We start from the raw sequence: 19,566 nt of genomic DNA, 5'->3' as shown, positions 1-19,566 counted from the left end.
TTTTTTTTTTTTTCTAGCCAAACATCATGTCAATGGCAACAGAACAGTTGAACCTTTCCCAGAGGGAACACAGATGGCTCTATTTGGTAAGATAACAACTCTGAAAGAAAACCCAAATTGTGTGCAAAGCCTAGTGCCAAGTTTCTGAGTTTTAGCAAGTGTCCTCAGGGCTTCAAAATCTGGGCTCTTCTAGATATTTACAAGTTGTTGCAGCCAAAAAACTATCAAGTTCTTAGTATATCTGGGATCAGAAAAGCTCATTCTATAGAATTTAGTATGCTTTCCTTTCTCACTTTGCAAATCAAATATCAAACTGTGTATTTACTATTTCTTATGTCCACACTGTGAATTAACCTGATAATTTAGGAGTTGAGTTTTTCTTTCTCAGGAAGGATTTTTTTTCTATATATATGTATATCTTTATTAAAGCTGGGATTCAAGGAGTTTTGAGATGTTATTCCACAAAAATCAATAATCAATCTAATTGAATGGTCTCTTTCTCTTCCATTATGAATTGAGCATATTCCTTTTGTTTGTTTGTTTGTTTCTTCTGGTTCCTTCCCCTTAGCCTTTAGACAGATTCTATGATCTCTTTCATCCTAAAAACCTGAATTCCCCTTTCTTCATGCCCCCCTCCAGCTTCCATCTTCCCCTGGTCCTGATGGAAGCCTCCTACAAGGGTTTTTGATGTAAAACTGCTTTAGGCATTCAAGTGTCTTTGAGCCAGAAATTAGCCTCCTGACAACACTGTCTCTAAATTAGCATATTCAGGATAAAATGTTTCCCTAATCCCAGAGTTAGTCATCACTGATGATTAACAGTTGGAGAGTTATGAAACAGGGACCCACTTCTGCCTAGGTGTTTGTAAATCTTGCTCTGTATGGGCCGTCACCTTTTAAAATGTACTGGTCAGTGATTAGGAGTTATTATGTTCAGAAATTTAAATGGAGAATTTGGTTTTTGAAGAAAAAAAGCATCGGTGGTCACTATAAGATGTCTGCTAACTATTTGATTTGTTAACTTTCCTCTGAGAAATTATGTTCAGATGATGCCATTTTACCTAAGTTGTAGGCCTAGCACAGTGTCTGTTACCAGGGGACAACAAATGTCACATCAATGTTCAAGGGTTCTTTTGATGATTTTTTTTTGTCTTTCAGATTTGTGAACCCCTAGAAACTAGGTTAGAAACTAGGTTCCATGTCATACTGGGAAATGTAAAATGAGACTGACCTGTCATAGATTTCCCCCTGTCGTGGTATTGGAGGAAAGCCTCCTTCCCAAAGGACTGATGACATCGTTTGCCACAGAATTGGAAATATCAGTGAATAAAGCTCCGTGGCGAGATTATTATTACTATTATTTTGTCAAAGATTTGGTTTAGAGTGGCTTTCCTAAAAATCCTAACCCAAGGCCTTTATTGTTTGACTCTGGGCAAGCGACTCCCCCCTCCAAGCCTCAGTTTTCTCACCTGTAGAATGGGAAGGCTGACGGGGTGCTCTGAGACCCTTCCCTTGGCTTCTGCATCTTCCATACTTGGGGCTGAAGGCTCATCTGGCCTCAGGCAGCCCTGGGAAGCCCACTGTGAATGGCCAAGGGGTGTGGTTTTAAAAGAAATGAATTCTGTGCATAATTTCTACCAATGCAGAACTATACAGATGATAAAATAGAATATCTCTTGACATCTAAGGAATTTTGCCTTATTAGAACTGCTGTTTGGCTCTTCCAGATACTTAAATGAAGGCCTCTGTTTTCATTAAGTGCATGCAAGCATTTTATATTTGTGTTTTCAAAACTGTCCTCACTTGATATGGCTTGTCCACCTGGCCTGCAGTGGAGTGAGGGAGTGGATGGGTTTTGGGGTGAGCTTCTGTCATTTGGGTTGTTTATAGCTGTACTGAAAAAGTCAAACTAAGTGCACCTCTTTGACGTATCTTGGGCATTTAATCCTCTCAGCACCTTGTAAGGCTGGTAGGATTACATAATCCCCTTCTCAGAGAGCTCACATGATTTATCACAGGTCCCTCAGCCAGAGATGGTGGAGCTTGAATTTGAGCCCAGGTCTAACTGACCGGAAGTCCGTGCTCTTTTTACCATGTCCCCTGACTCTTGGCCTGGTTACAGGAGTCCTGGGAGAGTCTGGTAGAGTCAGAAATGCCTTTCAGCTGGATCCATGCACAAAAGCATGATTTCCAGCCGAGCCAATTTAGCAAATTGATTTGTGAATTTCTATGCATTCCCAGAGTGCTCTGAAGGACTCTCGAGACACAGCTTTTGCCAGGAAAATACTGCTTGGAGTGACGTCTCCTACTATTTATCGTTTTCCCCCATTTGATTTTAGTAGCAGGTATTAATGTGCAGGAGAATGTCTTACATTGACTTGACTGTGAGATCACCAAAGCAACAGTGGCACTTTCTGCTTGTCCAGACTCATTCTTCAGCCTGGGAAGTCAGTATTTCATGCCAAAGGAGTATCACCAGTTTCAATTTCATTATCTATTGGTTAATCATTTGAATGTACCTTACAGAATGCTGTCTGAATAGAAACTTTTAAATTTAATCCACTCTGAAAGTGGCCACTGAACGAATGGCCATTAGCATTGAGCTTAGGGTGGATGATATAAGGAAGGGTAGAGTGAGGGTCAAGGGCAGGCTCCGTTCTGAAAAATGTATGAATGTGTTATTATACCAAGTGACCACAGAATATATAGACGGCTCCTTAAAAGCTCTTTCTGGCATGTAATCTTCACAGATTATTTTTAAAACAAAAAGACGTTCATTTTTTCAGGTTTTCTTTCATGGCCCAGTCAGTTTTATCCCTGCCTTGTTTTCCTGTGATCACGGTTCTTCAGCCTTTCTGTTGCCCTTTTCTCTCCTCTGCACTTTAGGACAATGGTAATGAGGGTAATAGGCCTGCTGTCCCGGTGGGCTTCTACTCGTCTGTGTGTGATGCTCTCTTTCAAGTCAGTGGGAGCCCCTTTTTTACAGGCCGGAGAAGCGGAACCGAACATGTTGCAATTACTGAATGTCTTTGTTCCGGGTGGCTGAGTGCCCTATGTCCGCCGTCCCTCTAATCCCACCACAGCCCTGTGAAGTGGGCATCACTGTGCTCTTTTAGAGACGGAGAAACTGAGGCACCCAAAGATGAAAGCAATATGGTCAAGTAGAGGGAATGCTTTCTCTCTCCGGCACGAGGACATCCACGTGACACTTGCCAGCATGCCGTGCCTGACCTAGAAAAGTCCTCTCCGGCTTGAGATAACTTCAGGACGGTGACATCCTGTTGGCGGAGGGTCCCTCCGTCCTCGCAGGGAGCAAGCCTCCGGCCTCTCTGTGGTGGTCGTTCTTAAGCACGGAGCAGCTATTCACTTTATTAAAAGTACTCCATAGTCAGGAAGATTTATCATTTCCAAGTAAAATAGACATTTATTAATTGAGGAGAGTGCAGAGAAGTCAGGGGTTGGGGGCTCCAGTCTTAATTGGTGAAGATTTTTAGTACAGTTTGAAAAAGTGAAATACAGTTTTTTAAAACTTTCGAGTTCAGTACTTGACCATAATAACACTTATCATCCAAACTAGGATACTTTTGAGAGTGAAAAGGGTGCTGGTAAAAATTATGTTAAAATAATGAGGTACACACCTGGAGGACTTCAGGCACATGGGATATAATGTCGCCCTCTAACGAGAGTGTATATTATAAGACATTGTGTCAAGAATAATAAATACACATTGAGTAAAGTTGAAATTGAAAAATAATGAACTTAGAGATATAAAATGAAATAAACAAATGAAAAAATTCCAATGCAGTAGACTTACATTATGTACCGTATAGCATCAACACCAGTAGTTACACAACTTCCAGGATTTTACTCAGTAAATACTGTTATATTCTTTCTGAATGACTTGAAATGAACAGTTAATTCATATTTATGAAACCTGGCTGGTAGCACTTCAATAAGAGATGGGGAATTATCTGATTATACCCTTGCAATTCTAATATTGTACTAATACTGTCCAGTGATGTAGGGTAATGAACTCTCCATCAGTAGAGGTATTCAAATGAGAGATCGTTCCTACCCAGTTGGGAAGTGGAAGTAAATAGCCTTTAAGATCCTTTCTTCTCAGTTAACGAGAATTTTCTCTGTTTCAGAGTGTTAAACCTTTTTGGAAAAATTACTCCTAACTCTAAATTCTTTGATCGTATCATTTAGAAACCCATATCCAGGCTGTTTAGTGAGAGGTAAAATTCTGCAGTGAGAAGCTGTAGTGGTCAGGAATTGGTGGGTACCAAGCAACCACGGCAGAGGTACCTCTGCGAATTCTTAGGGTCGCGGTAGGGTTTAGGCTCCTACTAGCCTGACAGCGATGGCTCTGGGAACGCAAACCACTGCAAAACCTGTTCTCTGTGTCAGGTTCTCTTGGGCTCTTCAAACAAGAGGGAGCAAAAGACAATCCAAGACATCATGAAAGTGTGCTATGATCTTGTTACACTTCTCTGTTTTGAGCCAGGGGACCAAGAATTCGCTAGACTCTTTCCTGACTAGCTGTGTGGAAGGACTGACTGATCCCAGGGCAGAGGCCAGTGGCTGTCAGAGGCCCATAGGCAGGTCTCACGCTGGGGGACTCACCTTCTGTACCCCAAGGGAGAAGAGATCAGTGTCTGTAAGATGAACCAATCATAAGATATTCCCCCCCCCCCCCGACTTGAATTAGAGGCGAATTAGAAACAGCCACAATTACTTTGTCTGCCAGCCAAGAAAACAGCATTGAAAGCAGCAGGCAATACGTCCGACTTCAATGGAAAATATATTGGTGTCTCATTGGCTAGGATCCAACATTATGTTGGTAAATAATCAAATCCCGGTGTGGCATATTTCTCCCTGAACCTTGACTGAAAACTATTGAAGACCATTCTGTGAGCTGTGGGGCTGCAGTCACTCATTCTAGGAAAAAGGCCAGAAAGAATGACTTTGAAATGTGTTTGTAATTAACTAAACAGTCTAAATTCACAAGATCGTTAGAACAGCAGGTTGCTCACTGGCGCGAACTTCTTAAGTGAGGAGGCATTTGGGGAAACAAAAATAGGCCTTCCTTCCATGGTGATCTGAAGCACCTTTAAGGGAGAGCAACAGGTCATCTGGAGACATGTTGTAGGACACATTTTATTTTATGTACCTCTTTTGCGTGTGTGATGATCACATTTCCTTTTTGAGTATGGAAAGGTCTGATGATAATATAGGCAAAGGGGAAGAGACTTTCCAGAGCCTGTGTTGAAAATTCCTTTTGGTTTGTGTGGCACTGCACGGGATGGCCCTGGTCCTGCTCGAGAAGGCACAGGCGTTGTGTTGGAGAGGGTGTCCTGGAGTGGAGAGGGTGACAGCGTGGCAGCAGGAGTGCGGGAGGGGATTTCTGTGCCAAGAGAGAGGAACTGCACCCCTAGTAGGAAGGAGTGGGTCAAATAGTGTCTGACAAAGTAACACTTGTCTGCAGAGCACGTATCCATCAACCTCAACTACGTGGAATGCTTGTAAGAACCAGAAAGTAAGCACGCCCTGCCCACCAAAAGTTGCGGAGAAGTCCCCAGAGAATTCAGAATTCACTGAGGTCTTTGGAGTCAGATAGATCCTGGTGCGTGACTTGAGACAAGTTTCTTGGGCCTTGCTATAAAATGAAATAAGGGAAAATTAAAATATATATAAGAAATGGCAAAATAACATACATTAGAATTAGGTGAATATTAGACCAAAGAAAAATAAGAGAAGTAAAATATGCAAAGAGGGCATGCTATAATACTATATAATTTATAAAAATTGGCCACAAATGTGGCTCTGTATTTCCTAGCAGCAACGTGAAGATCAGTTGGTTGTATGATTGGTTTCAGTTTTTTAGAATTGTGGTAAAATATATATAACATAAAGTTTACCATTTTAACCATTTTTAAGTGCACAGTTCAGTGCACTTAAAAAGTGCATTCACATTGTTATGCAACCATCACCACCATCCGTCTCCTGAACTTTTTGTCTTTCCAAACTGAAATTCTATACCTATTAAATAATAACACTCAATTTCCCCTCCCCACAGACCCTGCAGCCACCGTTTGACTTTCCTTCTTTATGAGTTTGACTACTCTAGGTACCTCGTATAAGCAGAATCCTACACTATTTGTCCTTTTGTGACTGGCTTATTTCACTTAGCATAATGGCCTCAAGGTTCATCCAGGCTGTGGCATGTGTCAGAATTTCCTTCCTTCTTAAGGCTGAGTAATATTCCTTTCAGTGCACATACCATATTTAGTTTATCTATTCACCTGTCAACGGACACTTGAGTTGCTTCCACATTTTGGCTATTGTGAATAATACCATTATGAACATGAGTGTACAAATATCTCTTTGAGACCCTGCTTTCAGTTCTTTTGGCAAATACATCCCGAAGTAGAATTGCTGGATCATATGATAATTCCCTGTTTCTTTTTTTGAGGGACCCCTGCATACCATTTTCCACAAAGACTGAACCATTTTGCATTCCCATCAGCAAAGCACAGGGTTCCAATTTCTCCACATTCTTGACAACCCTTGTTATTTTTATTTGTTAATAGCCAGCCTAATGGGTGTGAAGTGGTGATTTTCAGTTTTACTTAATGATCCTGAAAATCTACATGATTGGGGGAACCGTAAAATTTCTTGATTCTAGAACCAGAAAGAAATTTCTTTCAGGGTACTTATAAGGAGGACACTGTGATGTAAGACAGTCAGCAGTACTGCTGACAGCGCCCTCAGTGTGAGCACTGAGAGGAGATTCATGAGCCCTTGGTCGCACCACTCTTGTCTTTGGGCTCCTGACGTCCACCAGGAACAATTCTGTCCACCTTCCCCCACGGGTGCCACAGTGTGCTTCCCTGGCTTAACCCAGAAAGGAGTTACTTGTATTGTATCTAAAACAATCGATGGACTAGATAACTTTTAGGGAATTTTCTGTCAATATTATTTCTTTCAGTGGAGTTTTAAAAAATATTTATTTTTTCATTCTTTATTGTGAAAAATTTCAACCATACATAAACGTAGACTAATATAGTGAAGCCTCACTAACTCAGCTTCAGCAGTTATCACTCAGGGCTAATGTGTTTCATCTCTAGTCCCATTCACTCTCTCTTCTTCATCCCAGGTTATTTCAAAGTAAATCTCAGATATCAGATCATTTCATCCAGGAATACTTTGGCACATACTTCTTTTTAAGAGCAATTTTTAAGAAAACATACCACAACGCCATTGTCACACCTAAAAAAATAGTTCCTTAGTATCATCAAATATCCCATGAGTCCATATTTCCACTATCGTCTCATAAATGTTTTTTCAAACCACCTGTTTGAATCAAGGTCCAAATAGAGTCCATACACTGCAATGGGTTGATATAAATAGTCTCTTTTAATCTCTAGGTTCACCTCTCTCTCTCTCTTTTTTTAAAAAATAAATTTATTTATTTATTTATTTTTGGCTGTGTTGGGTCTTCGTTGCTTTCTCTAGTCTTGGCAAGTGGGGACTACTTTTTGTTGCGGTGCGTGGGTTTCTCATTGTGGTGGCTTCTCTTGTTGAGGAGCACGGGCTCTAGGCACACGGGCTTCAGTAGTTGTGGCATGCGGGCTCAGTAATTGTAGCTTGCAGGCTCTAGAGTGCAGGCTCAGTAGTTGTGGTGCATGAGCTTAGTTGCTCCGCGGCCTGTGTGATCTTCCCGGACCAGGGCCCAAACCCGTGTCCCCTGCATTGGCAGGCGGATTCTTAATCACTGCCCCACCAGGGAAGTCCCTCTCTCTCTCGCTCTCTCTCTATTTTTCCTTATAATTTATTTGTTTAAGAAACTAGATCATTTATTCTGTACCGTCTCCTTCAGTCTGGATTGAATGAACATACTTGAAAAGCCTCTGTATTTTCTACAAATTGGGAGTTAGAGGCCTGATCCGAATCTATAGGTGGGGTGTGTAAGCCGTCCAGGAGGCATTTAATAACTGGTTCTCTTTCTTTTGGTGAAGTTAGCAGCCCCTAATGATCGTTGCCTTGACCTATTATTTTATTAGAAGCTGCAAGATGGTGACATTTAAATTCTTGCATTTCCCTTTATTTATGAACTGGAATATTTCTAAAAAGAGAAGTTTCTCTTTATCAACTATTTGGTTACCTTGACCTCCAGCTGATTAGGAAAGCAGCTTTGTTTTTTTCCTGGGTTTACCGTTTTGCTCCGTGTATCTGAGCATGGGTTAAATGTATATTCATGAGTCAGAAGCATATATAAGTATAGTTGCTTAAGTGATGGAAACCTCTTTAATTTGACTGAATGACCATTTTCACTTGGGCATTTAATCAAATTGTTGAAATTTGTAACCATTTGGTCAAACGTTTGAAAATAGAGTCACAGTAGACAGATTGCCTCTACAGATTTGGGTAAAACAAAGAAATAGGCACATAGTCAGGTGACAGAAGGTTATGTCTCCAGCAAAGCTGGATCTAAGGGGCAGACATCTTCTCTCCTGTTCTCGCCCCAGATCTTGTGACCAGGGGACGTGCTCCCGTGCGCATTCCAGTCTTGAACCTCAGCAGCCCAGGGTGAAAAAGCAACTCCAGAGAGGGCCTGAGGGCTGGGGGCCGGCTTGCTTCTGGATGTGGCATGCTTTCAGAGTATCAAAATGATGAAAATGGCTAAGCAGCCAAGAAATCACGAAGCCTCAGGAATGCTGCCCACTGCAAAGACGTAACAGCTGGGCTCTCTCACCTGGAGCTCTTTCTCATGCTTTTGGCTTAATATTGTGAATGCGTAGGATGGTAGCAGGAGACATGTTTATCAGAGTGCGTTTTCTCTGCTTTCCAGTTTTCACAGACAGAATAGGTAAAACTATCTGTGGTTCTCACTGCCAAACATTGTGGAATTCAAGATGGGAAACTATTTACTGGCTCACTTATGTTTTTCTCTCATTTTATTTTCATTATTTATTACTTCATGTGTTTTTGTTTGTTTGTTTGTTTTTGGTAAGTTGTCTCAAATTCTTTTGGAATGATGCAGTGTATAAATAAAGTAAATAAAAGTAAAGTAATTCCTATGAATGCAATTTCTTACGTCCAATACAACGTATAGTTTTTTTAAGGAAATCAAAATGAAACAGTGCCAGTTCTGTTTTTGCCAGGGATAACTGGAAATGTTAGCACTGAAACCCTAGGAAATGAGATTCAGTTGAAGTGACATGTTTGATCCATGCTGAGAAACGATCGTTTAGCTTGGCAGGCCTTTGGCCAAAATAGTGTGAGCAATGATGAGAGCCCCTGTGAACTTTTCCTAAATTCTTGTGTCTGGAGGAACAGCAAAACCCCCGGTGTCCATATACACCAGGAGCTATTCCACAAAATACCTTTCATTTTCCCCTTGTGTCATCAGTGCCCCAAGACTTAGATAAAGATCGTAGTTGACCAAGACCAAGTTTCCTTGTTGAGCCCAGTGACACTGGGACCAACAGTGGTGCTTGCCAGATGGATATCCTTCTGGTGTACATCCCACCATATATCCTTCCAAGTCTCAGCTGTGATCCCAAGACTCATGATAATATGGAAAGAATTAACTGATAGCTCATGGTAGACCTTATCATGAACAAATGTGGCTTTCCAGATGTGGCTTTCCACAGTCATGCCTACTCAGGAATCAGTGCTGTTTTGTTTGTGGGAAAAAGACATTTTATTTTTTTAGCCACATCTCTGGTCTCCCCTAAAACCCCCTGTGCAGTCCATTGAATCTCGAATGCCTTTCTATGTGATGACCCTTTTCCATTTTCTTAATTTCCATAAGATGGTCACTTGTCAGGTCAAGATGAAAATGTCTCCATGTGGAAGGCTGCATTCATCTTGCTTCTGACCACCCATGTGTCCATTTAGTACTTGGGAGAATTTCTTGTCACCCTCTTTTCCACCAGGCTTCCTTTTGTTGGTGTATGACCTTTGTCTAGGTGGCAGTGACATTTGCATTGGGAAGAGCGGAAGAGTTTGTATTCACCTCGTAGGGAACATTAAGGGAGGGTGGATTTGGGGCGGGCCATCTGGGGAAATTTCAGGAATATGATGGCACTAGGAGCTTGGAGTGAGAACTGCCAGTGGCCTGTCAGGAACGCATGGGAACTGCTTCCTAGCCTTCCTTTCTTCTGGCTGAATCACTCGCGATTGGCAAGTATGTCCTTTGGCGAGGCCTTACCTTAATAGCTTTGTAGTAGAAGTGTGCAAAGGTGACCTCAGGACGGAGAAGGCCCTGTAGGCACAGGTTCAGCATCCGGCCTTGCTTTCCCACATGGAAAAAATGAGCTGGATTCCCAAGCAAATAGTACGTGCTTTATTCCTGGTGCCAATACAGAGGCCTTCAGTGACCCACACCAACATCTGGAAACAGGTGCACCAGCTGAATGGCAAATAGCTCTCCAATTGCTGTTAATGCATTGGTAACTGGACTGAAATTTCATCCCTGTTTTTTTTTCTTCCATGTAGGACATTTTAAATCTACCTAGTAATGAAGTGGCTGTAAAAACAATGCCACCACCAACAGCCAACTTTTACATTTGGGTAGTAAATTTCATATTATAAAGTGTTTTCATATATATAATTTAATTTTTTTCTTTGTGTTTAATTCTGAGAAGACTGAGGCTCAGAGAGATTAAGCGCCTGTCCCAAGGTCAGGCTACTTAGTTAATGGTAGAACTAGGTCTAGCGCTCAACTAATTTATTCACTTACTCATCACATGATTTATTGTAGCAGGAGACAAACAGAAAAAATACCTCCCTTCAAGGAACTTACACTCTAGTAGGGTAGGACAGAAAACAAGATAAATAGGTAAAATATTTGTTGTGGGATGTCAGATGTGGGATGTGCTATTGATTAAAATAAAGCAGGGGAGGAGAAGAGGAAATGCCTGGTTGGGGGTGGGGTGAGGGATTGCAATTTAAAATAAGACAGTCAGGGAGGCATGAATGAAATGGTAGTCTTTAAGCAAAGACCTAAAAGAGGCACGGGAGGTTACTATACCGAGATCTGTGGGAAAAAACATTCTAGGCAGAAGGACTACAAGTGCAAAGGCCCTGAGGCAGGGGTGTGCCTGGCATGAGGCCTGTGTGCTGCAGTGTAACAAGCAAGGAGGGAGCAGTAGTAGCTGAGGCCAGAGATGAAGAGGGAGTTAAATCATGAAGGGCCTTTGGTAACTGTGGGGACTTTGACTTTGACTTTGACTTTGCATGCCAAGGGGAGCCTTTACAGGATTTGGGGCAGAGGAGTAACGTCATATGACCTATTTTTTAAAAGAATCACTTTTGCTGCTGTGTTGAAGATAGAATGTTTAGGATGGTGAGAAAAAAAGCAGGGATGCCATTTAGGAGAGTGTTGCCTCCTAGCCTAGTACTTCTGGCTTGAACACACACTGTCTTTAATTAATAATAATAATAATAATAATAATAATAATAATAATGATGATGATGATAAAGCTTAACTTGCACTTGTGTATCTTTCTTAAATGCTATATCTTTAGACTTTTAGAATTTTTCTATCCCCATATATTAAACATTTAAATGGTCCTTTAACCTGATACATTAGCTAAAAACAGATACAAATCCTTTGTAGAGAATATTTAGATATTATTGCTCTACTTATAGATCCATATTACTTGCATTTCTAGATGGAATGGATTGAATTAAACCATTCAGAATCATGTTGAATGTGTGCATTGGATTGCATTCAAAATGGGTTGTTCCACAATACATTAAACAGTTTGTTTATTTATTTATTTATTTATTTTAATTTTTGGCTGTGTTGGGTCTTCGTTTCTGTTTCTGTGCTAGGGCTTTCTCTAGTTGCGGCAAGTGGGGGCCACTCTTCATCGCGGTGCGCGGGCCTCTCACTATCGCGGCCTCTCTTGTTGCGGAGCACAGGCTCCAGACGCGCAGGCTCAGTAATTGTGGCTCACGGGCCCAGTTGCTCCGCGGCACGTGGGATCTTCCCAGACCAGGGCTCGAACCCGTGTCCCCTGCATTTGCAGGCGGATTCTCAACCACTGCACCACCAGGGAAGCCCCACTGAACAGTTTAGAAGCACTTCAAATTGTACTTCTGGTATATGCAAAGTGTGCAAGGGAGCGCAGGTCCAGGGACTGTGGTGATGTGATTTAAAATGTGAAATCAATGCTTAAGACTAAAAACTTATCAACGAAATAAATCAGCATTTACATAAATCTCTTAACTCTTCCATCTCCCAAAACTCTTGGGATGGAATGTCAGATATTTGTTATCAGCTGAATTTGGGTTTAAATTGTAAGTCAGCAGATTTCTGAAATTAAGTTTCTGAACCTCCAGCTGATAATAATTTTATCTCTAGACAAAACATTTTTTAAAAATTCAGCTGTCTGAAGGGACTGGAGAGCACCCAAATGTTGGATCTCTGGGCAGCACCTGGAGGGAACACAGTTCTTGAAATAAGGGAAACAAGCTTGGGAAGCACCACATTTAACCAGCCTTTTCCCTGAGGGCACTTCCTAGTTCACAGTTGCTTATTTAAAAGAGAGAGAGAGAGAGCGCAAATAGAAAGTGGCTAGCGTACTAGGCTGAAGAAGCAGGGGTTGAGTCTAAGGGCTGCTAGAGTAGCTGTAAATCAATGGGAAACATTCTGTAAGGAAGGAGCAATAGAGGGGGGGAGCCCCAAACTCTCTGTACCAAGTCCCCTCAAACCTGTGGCTGGCTCTGTGCATGTACAGGGTGAGACTCCAAGGAAACCTTGGAGAAAGCAACCGCTAAAAGGCTGAGATTTCAGCAGGTGCTTGGTTCTATGAGAACGCTGGAGTTCAGGTCCTACTAAGTTAGAGAGAATTGTAAACACTTTAGGCTTTTCCTTGGAACTCTAGGAAGGCCATGTCTTAGGAGTAAACCCAGGATAAAGGGTTACATCTTAGGGCTAAGGGGAAAAAGCAAAATAAACCCATTCTTGTAAAATCTAACACTAAGCTTCCACAGGATCAAGATGACCCAGATTTAATTGCTTGCCAGGAAAAAAGTCAACATTTTTTGGAGAAAAGTTACAAAATTTAGCACATATCATCCACAGTGTTTAATATGCAATAAAATTATCAGACATGAAGAAACAACAACAAAAAAGATTAATAGTTAAAGAAAAAAAGTCAATAGACGCAGGCCCAGAGAAGAGTCAGATGTTGAAATTAGCAGACAAGGACTTAAAACAGATATTATAAGTACGTTAAACAATTTACAGGAAAAGATGGACAGAATGAGGTAATAGAGTAATATAAACTATACTAGAGAAATGTAAACTATAAAAAAAGAAATAGAATTTCTAGGACTGAAAAATATAGCATCTGAAATTTTTTTAAAAAAGCTATTATTGGATGATCTTAACAGAAAGGACCTTACATTAGAAAACTGATCAGTGAACTTGAAGACAGGTCAATAGAAATTATTCAAACAGAAGGACAGGGAGAAAAAATATTTTTTTAAAAAATGAAGAGAGCCTTGGTGATTATGAGACAATGTCAGTTGGTCTGATATATGTGTCGTTGGAGTATCAGAAGGAGCCCAGAGAGAGATACTGGGGCAGAAATATATATTTGAGGAAATAATAATTTTAAATTTGATGAAATGTTATTGGGAGGTAATCAAGATGAATACCAAATATGGAGGGTCAAAGGCAGGGCTCAAATCAGGACCAAGGAATAAAGAGTTTTGAGTGGGCATAAAGATTAAATAAACATAGATGACTATACAACAGGGAAGGTCCATTTTGCTCAAAGACCACCGCTGTTTCCACTTCCCACTCCAACTCCTTTTAGAAGGCATTGTTCCTTCTCCTCTGGTTCCATGGTGACAATGTGTTGAGATGGACTTAGACCTAAGTTCAAACCCTAGCTCTGTTTCTCACGAGCAAATCATTACAATCTGCATCCTGGGATCATCATTTATTAAACGAGAATAGTGGTAACTTTCTCACAAGGCAGGTCTCAGTGGGATAGGGCGTGTACATCTTATAGGGTCGTGCTGGTCGTATAGTCGGCACTCAACAGATAGTAATTTCTTTCTTCTGCTAAACCTTTTCTCATTGTGGTTAGCTGGCATCACTACCCACCCAGTTAGCTGGGTTAAGGAAATTATAGTTTATCTTAAGAGCAACAAGAACCATAGAGATGATAGGACCATGGTTGGATTTTAGAGAGATCACTCAGGCTTCAGTGAGAAGAATGGATTAGTATGATGTGTGATAAGATTTGAAAAGACCAAATTGGAGGCTATTGCACACACCCCCTCTTTATATCCTTCCCAAACAGCTGTATTATCTCCTTTTCTGTCACAAGAGACCCTGCTTTGTGCATTAAAACCATAGCCTCAGTCATTACCAGCAAAAATAAAATCTGGTTCCCCTTTCCTCAAGGGCAGGGATGCTCTTCAAAGGGTGAGGGATGATGGTGGCCTGGACCAGAGTGAAGGCAATGAACATGAAGCCCAGTGGACAGATCCAAGAGTCCCCCTGCTAATCTGTCATCGTCTTTCTATCATCTTCCTAGGGGATTGGATTACATCCCTGACAGAGATGCTTCTCAAAGTATAGATATGACCACATCATTCCTTTGCTGGGAAATCTTTGTTTTAGAAGGGTAATCTCCACTCCTTAGTTTAGCATTTAAGACCTTGTAGAACCTATTTCCGATCTATTCAACTAGCCTTTTTTTTTTTCTTTTTAAATACAACTTCTCACCCAGCTGTGGGGGGCCTCATCCTAGTTTTCTAACCACTTCCCACACTTTCACACCTTCAGCTGAAACCCTGCTCATCTTGGAAGCCTCAGCAACTTTTCCTCAATCTTTCCCCACAACTCCTCTTTGTGCCTTTGTTCATCAGATAAGATTTACCACCTTGCGTTATGAGTAGATATTGAATTGGTTATCTCCCACTGTCTGCCTGCTTTTTGATGATGGGAACTGTGTCTTATTGTCTTTGGGTTACCAGGGCTGAGTCTCAAATATAGGCCCTTAGTATACATATTTGTTAGATGAATCAATGGATACTACTCTGCACATCTGCAGTGGAAGTGGGAGAAACTTTTTTATATTCTGTTATTTAATTTACACAGAGTTGAGTAAGAGATGTAGAGAGAGACTTTCAGAGGAGGTCTCAGGGGACTTGTGGAAGCTTTTGAGGGATTTAGCAGTCAATGGCCCAGTGCATTTTATAGAGGATGGTTTCTCTCCTCAGTGGTGTACACGTGTCACCAGCCCAGTTTTCTGGATACCTGCTGGATGAATGACATTCACGGGGCTCCGAGAGGAGGTGGAGAGGACGGAGGTGCTAGGCAAAAGGAACTAATGTTTATTGACTGTCTGTTGAATGCCAGGCAGTGCTGAAAGGAAGATATTTTCAAGGCAGAAAAAATGGTTGAGAGATAGGAAAGTGAAAGAGGAAGCAGTATATCCATGCCAGAAAGAAAAAAATGTAAATGACAGTGGGGCATGCCAGAGGAAAGATGCAAGTTTCCAAATTCCTCAGATTCACTGGACCAGTAGCCTAGGGTATAGTCTATGATGCCATTAGAATTGCCTTGTTGTGTCTGGACCCTGTGGATCTTGCCATGAGATTTGGTGTAAGCTAGTGGCCGAGATTCACAGCTTCTGCTACAACAGAAGTCTTCTGGTAACACAAAAGCCTTGGTTTTCACTAACTGCCCTCCCAGCTATACCATACCATTCCTTCTTGATGAAATGGAATGATCCAGGCTGACCTTAGCTTCCCTATGTTTTTCTGCTTCTCCGGAAAGGTAAGAAGCAGGTCATGTTGTACATTGTGGTTGCAGATTATTTGGGGGACCTTTCAGGAAGACTTCTTCATCTGGGATTTCTTTTCCGCCTCCACATGTCCTACATTTTCTCTTAGGAGTCAGCTGGAACTGAAGGCATTCTGCTGTGTTAATCAACACCCACTGGCAAATGTCATGGTCATTTGTTCACTGAAATTCCATCAATCTCTTACCCAATGTAGAAGGGAAAACAAAATTGCAAGTACCTAGAGAAGGCAGGGCCCATGAACAGATATATGTAGGAGATAGAGAAATACTAAAGGATGCTTCCTAGGAAAACTGAATGCTATTTTTTTTCTTAAGGCTTTCTTTTCTTTGCCCCAGGAGAGCTGTTGAACGTATTTGTCAGGCCCTGATAAAACGCACAGCTCACTCTAAGCCAGCTTTGTCTTCAGCCTCACGTTCCCGTCCTCGGGAGGAGTTTGCTTCTCCTGCATTGAGGTGCTGCTGTCTGTCAGTCATCGGTCATCCTCTAGTCCAGCTAGCAGCCACTTGCTTTCCAGCAGCTACGAGAACTGTGCTGCTTCCAGTGAGCTGGCTTGGTGAAGCCGGGGCTTTCACAGCGCTGGCGTGGCCACGGTCATCCTGTCCGGCGAACCCACAGCTTCATCAGCCCATACTTGGGGAGCGGTGTGGCTCCGCTGTCCTTGAAGGGGTCCAGACCCACTGGGCACACTCTGAGGAGAGCCGATAGTGAGTGGATTCAGAAATATGTGTAGTGAGGAGCAAATGAAGAAGCTTGTAATCAGCTTACAAGAGCTGTCTTCAGATGATCAAAGGGCTGACAGGTTGTCACGAGGAAGAGGGGCTATGTATGTCCTGTATGACCTTGAGAGAGAGGATCAGAACAAAGGAGGGAAAACTCTAGGGTTTTGGCTCAATGTAGGAAAGAGCTTCCTAACCGTCACTAGATCTGCAGAGGTGGACTGGCCTGCTTCCAAGGTTGAGGGCAGTTCAACCATTTGCCATGATGCTTTTAATACTAGCAGGGCATTTAAGCGAGATGAGAGGTCAGGTCCCTTACAACCTTGGAATTCTGGTTCTTGAATCCTCTTGGTGAATAAAGACCTACTACTCTTCAGAGGCTATTCCTAGGGTAGAGGGTGAAACACAACAACATGTATAAAGAACTTGGAGCTGCATTAATCACAGTACAGAGGCACAGTGGAGCATATGTGTCTATATGGGCATGTTTTAAATTTGGGAAGAGACTGCGAAGAATACTTAATAAAATTAAGGCAGCATTAGGAATTGATGTGGACAGAAGGTAATTGTCACTAAACACTGAAAATATCAATCGGATTCTGATTGCTGTATGGTTTCTTTTCTAGCAGAAGGTATTTAAAAATTTTGTAGTTTTCAAGTAAGTTGTGATAAGGAAAGCATCTTGTTGAATTATTTAATATGATGTAGGTTTGCTAAAAAGCAAAGCTAACATAGGAAGTGTATTGCGACTTCATTTACATTTCTACCTCCTGTATTCATCTTCTTTGGGAGAGTCATGGTGTTTTAGAGCTGAAAATTATCTTCAAATCCCCCTTCTCCTGCCCCCTTCTCTGCTGGACAGCTGACCAGCAGTGATTTACCCCAAGCCATGCACAGCCAGGGTCTGTGAATGTGTGTCTGTGGCCAGAGCCTGGCCGCCTCTTGTCTGTCTCAGGTCTTCTGAGTTGCCTTTCTAGAATTCAGCCAAGCACGGTCCCCATCTCTGCCCAGGTTCCACCTTCTGATAAAGGGCTCACACCTGTCCGATTGTGGCTGGAATTTGGGTTTCAGTTTCTTGCCCTGGTGGGAGCTCTCATCTGGACCAGATGTGACATCATCAGAGTCATAACATCTGGATGTCATCCCTGTGCCTTTAAAGAGGACAAGGAGCCACAGAAAGGAGTGCCTTGAGAACGTGTTGGGAGTAGTGCACTGTGCCTTTGCTGTTGACTCTCCGTATACTTTATTTATATACAGTAAAATCCCGTTACAGAAAATGTAATTCCAGCAGAGTGCTCCATAAAATCATGCTGTTTTCACGAGATCCACATGAACTGCCTCTTATTTACCAGGTGCCACTGAATTCTCTGTAATGGATAAAGTGATGCAACAGCATCACCCTTCAATCCTGCGTCTGTAATCGGCAGGCTCTTAACTCAGGCTGCTCCACAGTGTCCCACGCAGACCAGCTCCTGACATTGTTGCTAGGGGCGCAGCATGGCGCAGCGGAAAGAACATTGGCTTTGAATCCCAGGCATGCCTGAGTCGGAATCCTAGGTCTGCCTTGGTTCCGTGTCTCTGGGCAAGTGACCTAACCTCTCTGAATCTCCATTTTCTGATCCTTCAAGTGGGGCTAATGCCATCTTCCTGGTAGGGTTATTGAGAGATTCCACGTGCACACAGATACTCGTACAACATGTGGCTCCCAGCCACACTTGAAAAATGTAAACTCCTTTGTACCTTTCCCTTCCCTTTCTTCCTTTTTCTTCTTATAATGTAAAGGATACCAGGTTATGTACTGTTTGTAGGAAAAATTTTATTTGCTCACCGATCACAGTCACAAAGTCACATTTAAAGTTGAGGAGAAGAAGAAAAGAGGAAAACAGTTTTCAATTCTTATTATTATTCTCTCCAGAGAGCCCTCAGACCATTCAATGACCAAGCTGGATGTTAGAAGTAACTTAGTTCTACTCATTTTTTCAGATGACACATTGAGGCTTAAGACACCCCTGTGAGCGGTCAAGAGGCACATAACTCGCAGTACGTTCTTTGTGGGTCTGGAGTGACAAAGACTTGGCTGGTGACATTGGGCAGGAAGGAGGCAGTGAGAAGGCAGGAATGTGAAGGGCCGTTAAGCTTTGAAAAAAGTGATGGGCTGAGAAGTAGCTGTTAGAGAAGGGAGGTCTGAGTTGAGTGGTGGTAACCAGAGAGTTATATGCTCAGGAAATGGGGAGACTGGCTCAGAGAAGTTCTGAGAGCTCTGGCAGAATCCAGAGAGGCTGTATATGAGACCATGAGGCTCTCTGTTTCATTTGAGAGTGGAGGGGATGGCTCTCGGGTTCTCCCACAGGACAGTGTGACGTCTCAGAGACCAAGGGTGACAGGAGAAGCAGCTCTGACCTTGGGTGGACTGAGAGAGGGAGTGTTGAGTGTGTGCACGTGTATGTTGGGAGGGAGAAGGTGGAGCAAGCAGGGAAGGTGAGAGAAGAGAATGGAAATGAACACTTATTGAGTACCTACTGTATGCTTGACACTTTTTCTGTGTTATTCATGAAATCCTTTCAGTGACTCTGTGATTAGTAGTATTTCTATTCCTAGTTTATACATGAGGAAACTAAGACTTAAAGAGTATAGGGCTACAGCACAAGAATCTAGCCAATATTTTATAATAACTGTAAATGGATTATAACCTTTAAAAATTGTGCATCACTGTATTGTACACCTATAACCTATATAATATTGTACATCAACTATACTTCAATTAAAAAAAAAAAGAAAAGAAAAAAGAGTATCAGGAGCTTCCCTGAGGCTGAATAGGTAGTAAGTGTTTGAGTGTATAGGCCTGGCTCAAACTGACCGCCTTCGGTGCTTCTGAACCCATGTCTCCAACAGCTCAGGAATTTGGCAGAGCAAGGAAACAAGTGAAATGAGAACTTTTTTTTTCTTTGTTCAGCACTACATTTTCCCTCCATATAATCATCGGGTTTCCACTTCAGAAGCCTCAGG

General features: G+C 42.0%; 1 protein-coding gene across 8 annotated transcripts in view; it reads left to right on the top strand.

Annotated features, from left to right (window-relative positions):
- The window catches only part of MSRA (methionine sulfoxide reductase A), a 380,733-nt gene that overhangs the window by 146,996 nt on the left and 214,171 nt on the right, over positions 1 to 19,566 (top strand). For all 8 annotated transcript variants that reach the window (XM_082402909.1, XM_082402905.1, XM_082402904.1 and 5 more), the window contains exon 2: positions 18 to 86. In XM_082402909.1, coding sequence (XP_082259035.1) covers positions 18 to 86 — 69 coding nt within the window. The remainder of the gene's footprint in view (positions 1 to 17; positions 87 to 19,566) is intronic.

This window comes from Balaenoptera borealis (genome assembly GCF_965194805.1).
Source record: "Balaenoptera borealis genome assembly, chromosome: 8".
NCBI classification, from domain to species: Eukaryota; Metazoa; Chordata; class Mammalia; order Artiodactyla; family Balaenopteridae; genus Balaenoptera; species Balaenoptera borealis.
Note: the sequence above shows the minus strand (reverse complement) of the source record. Positions and strands in the feature narration are given on the sequence as shown.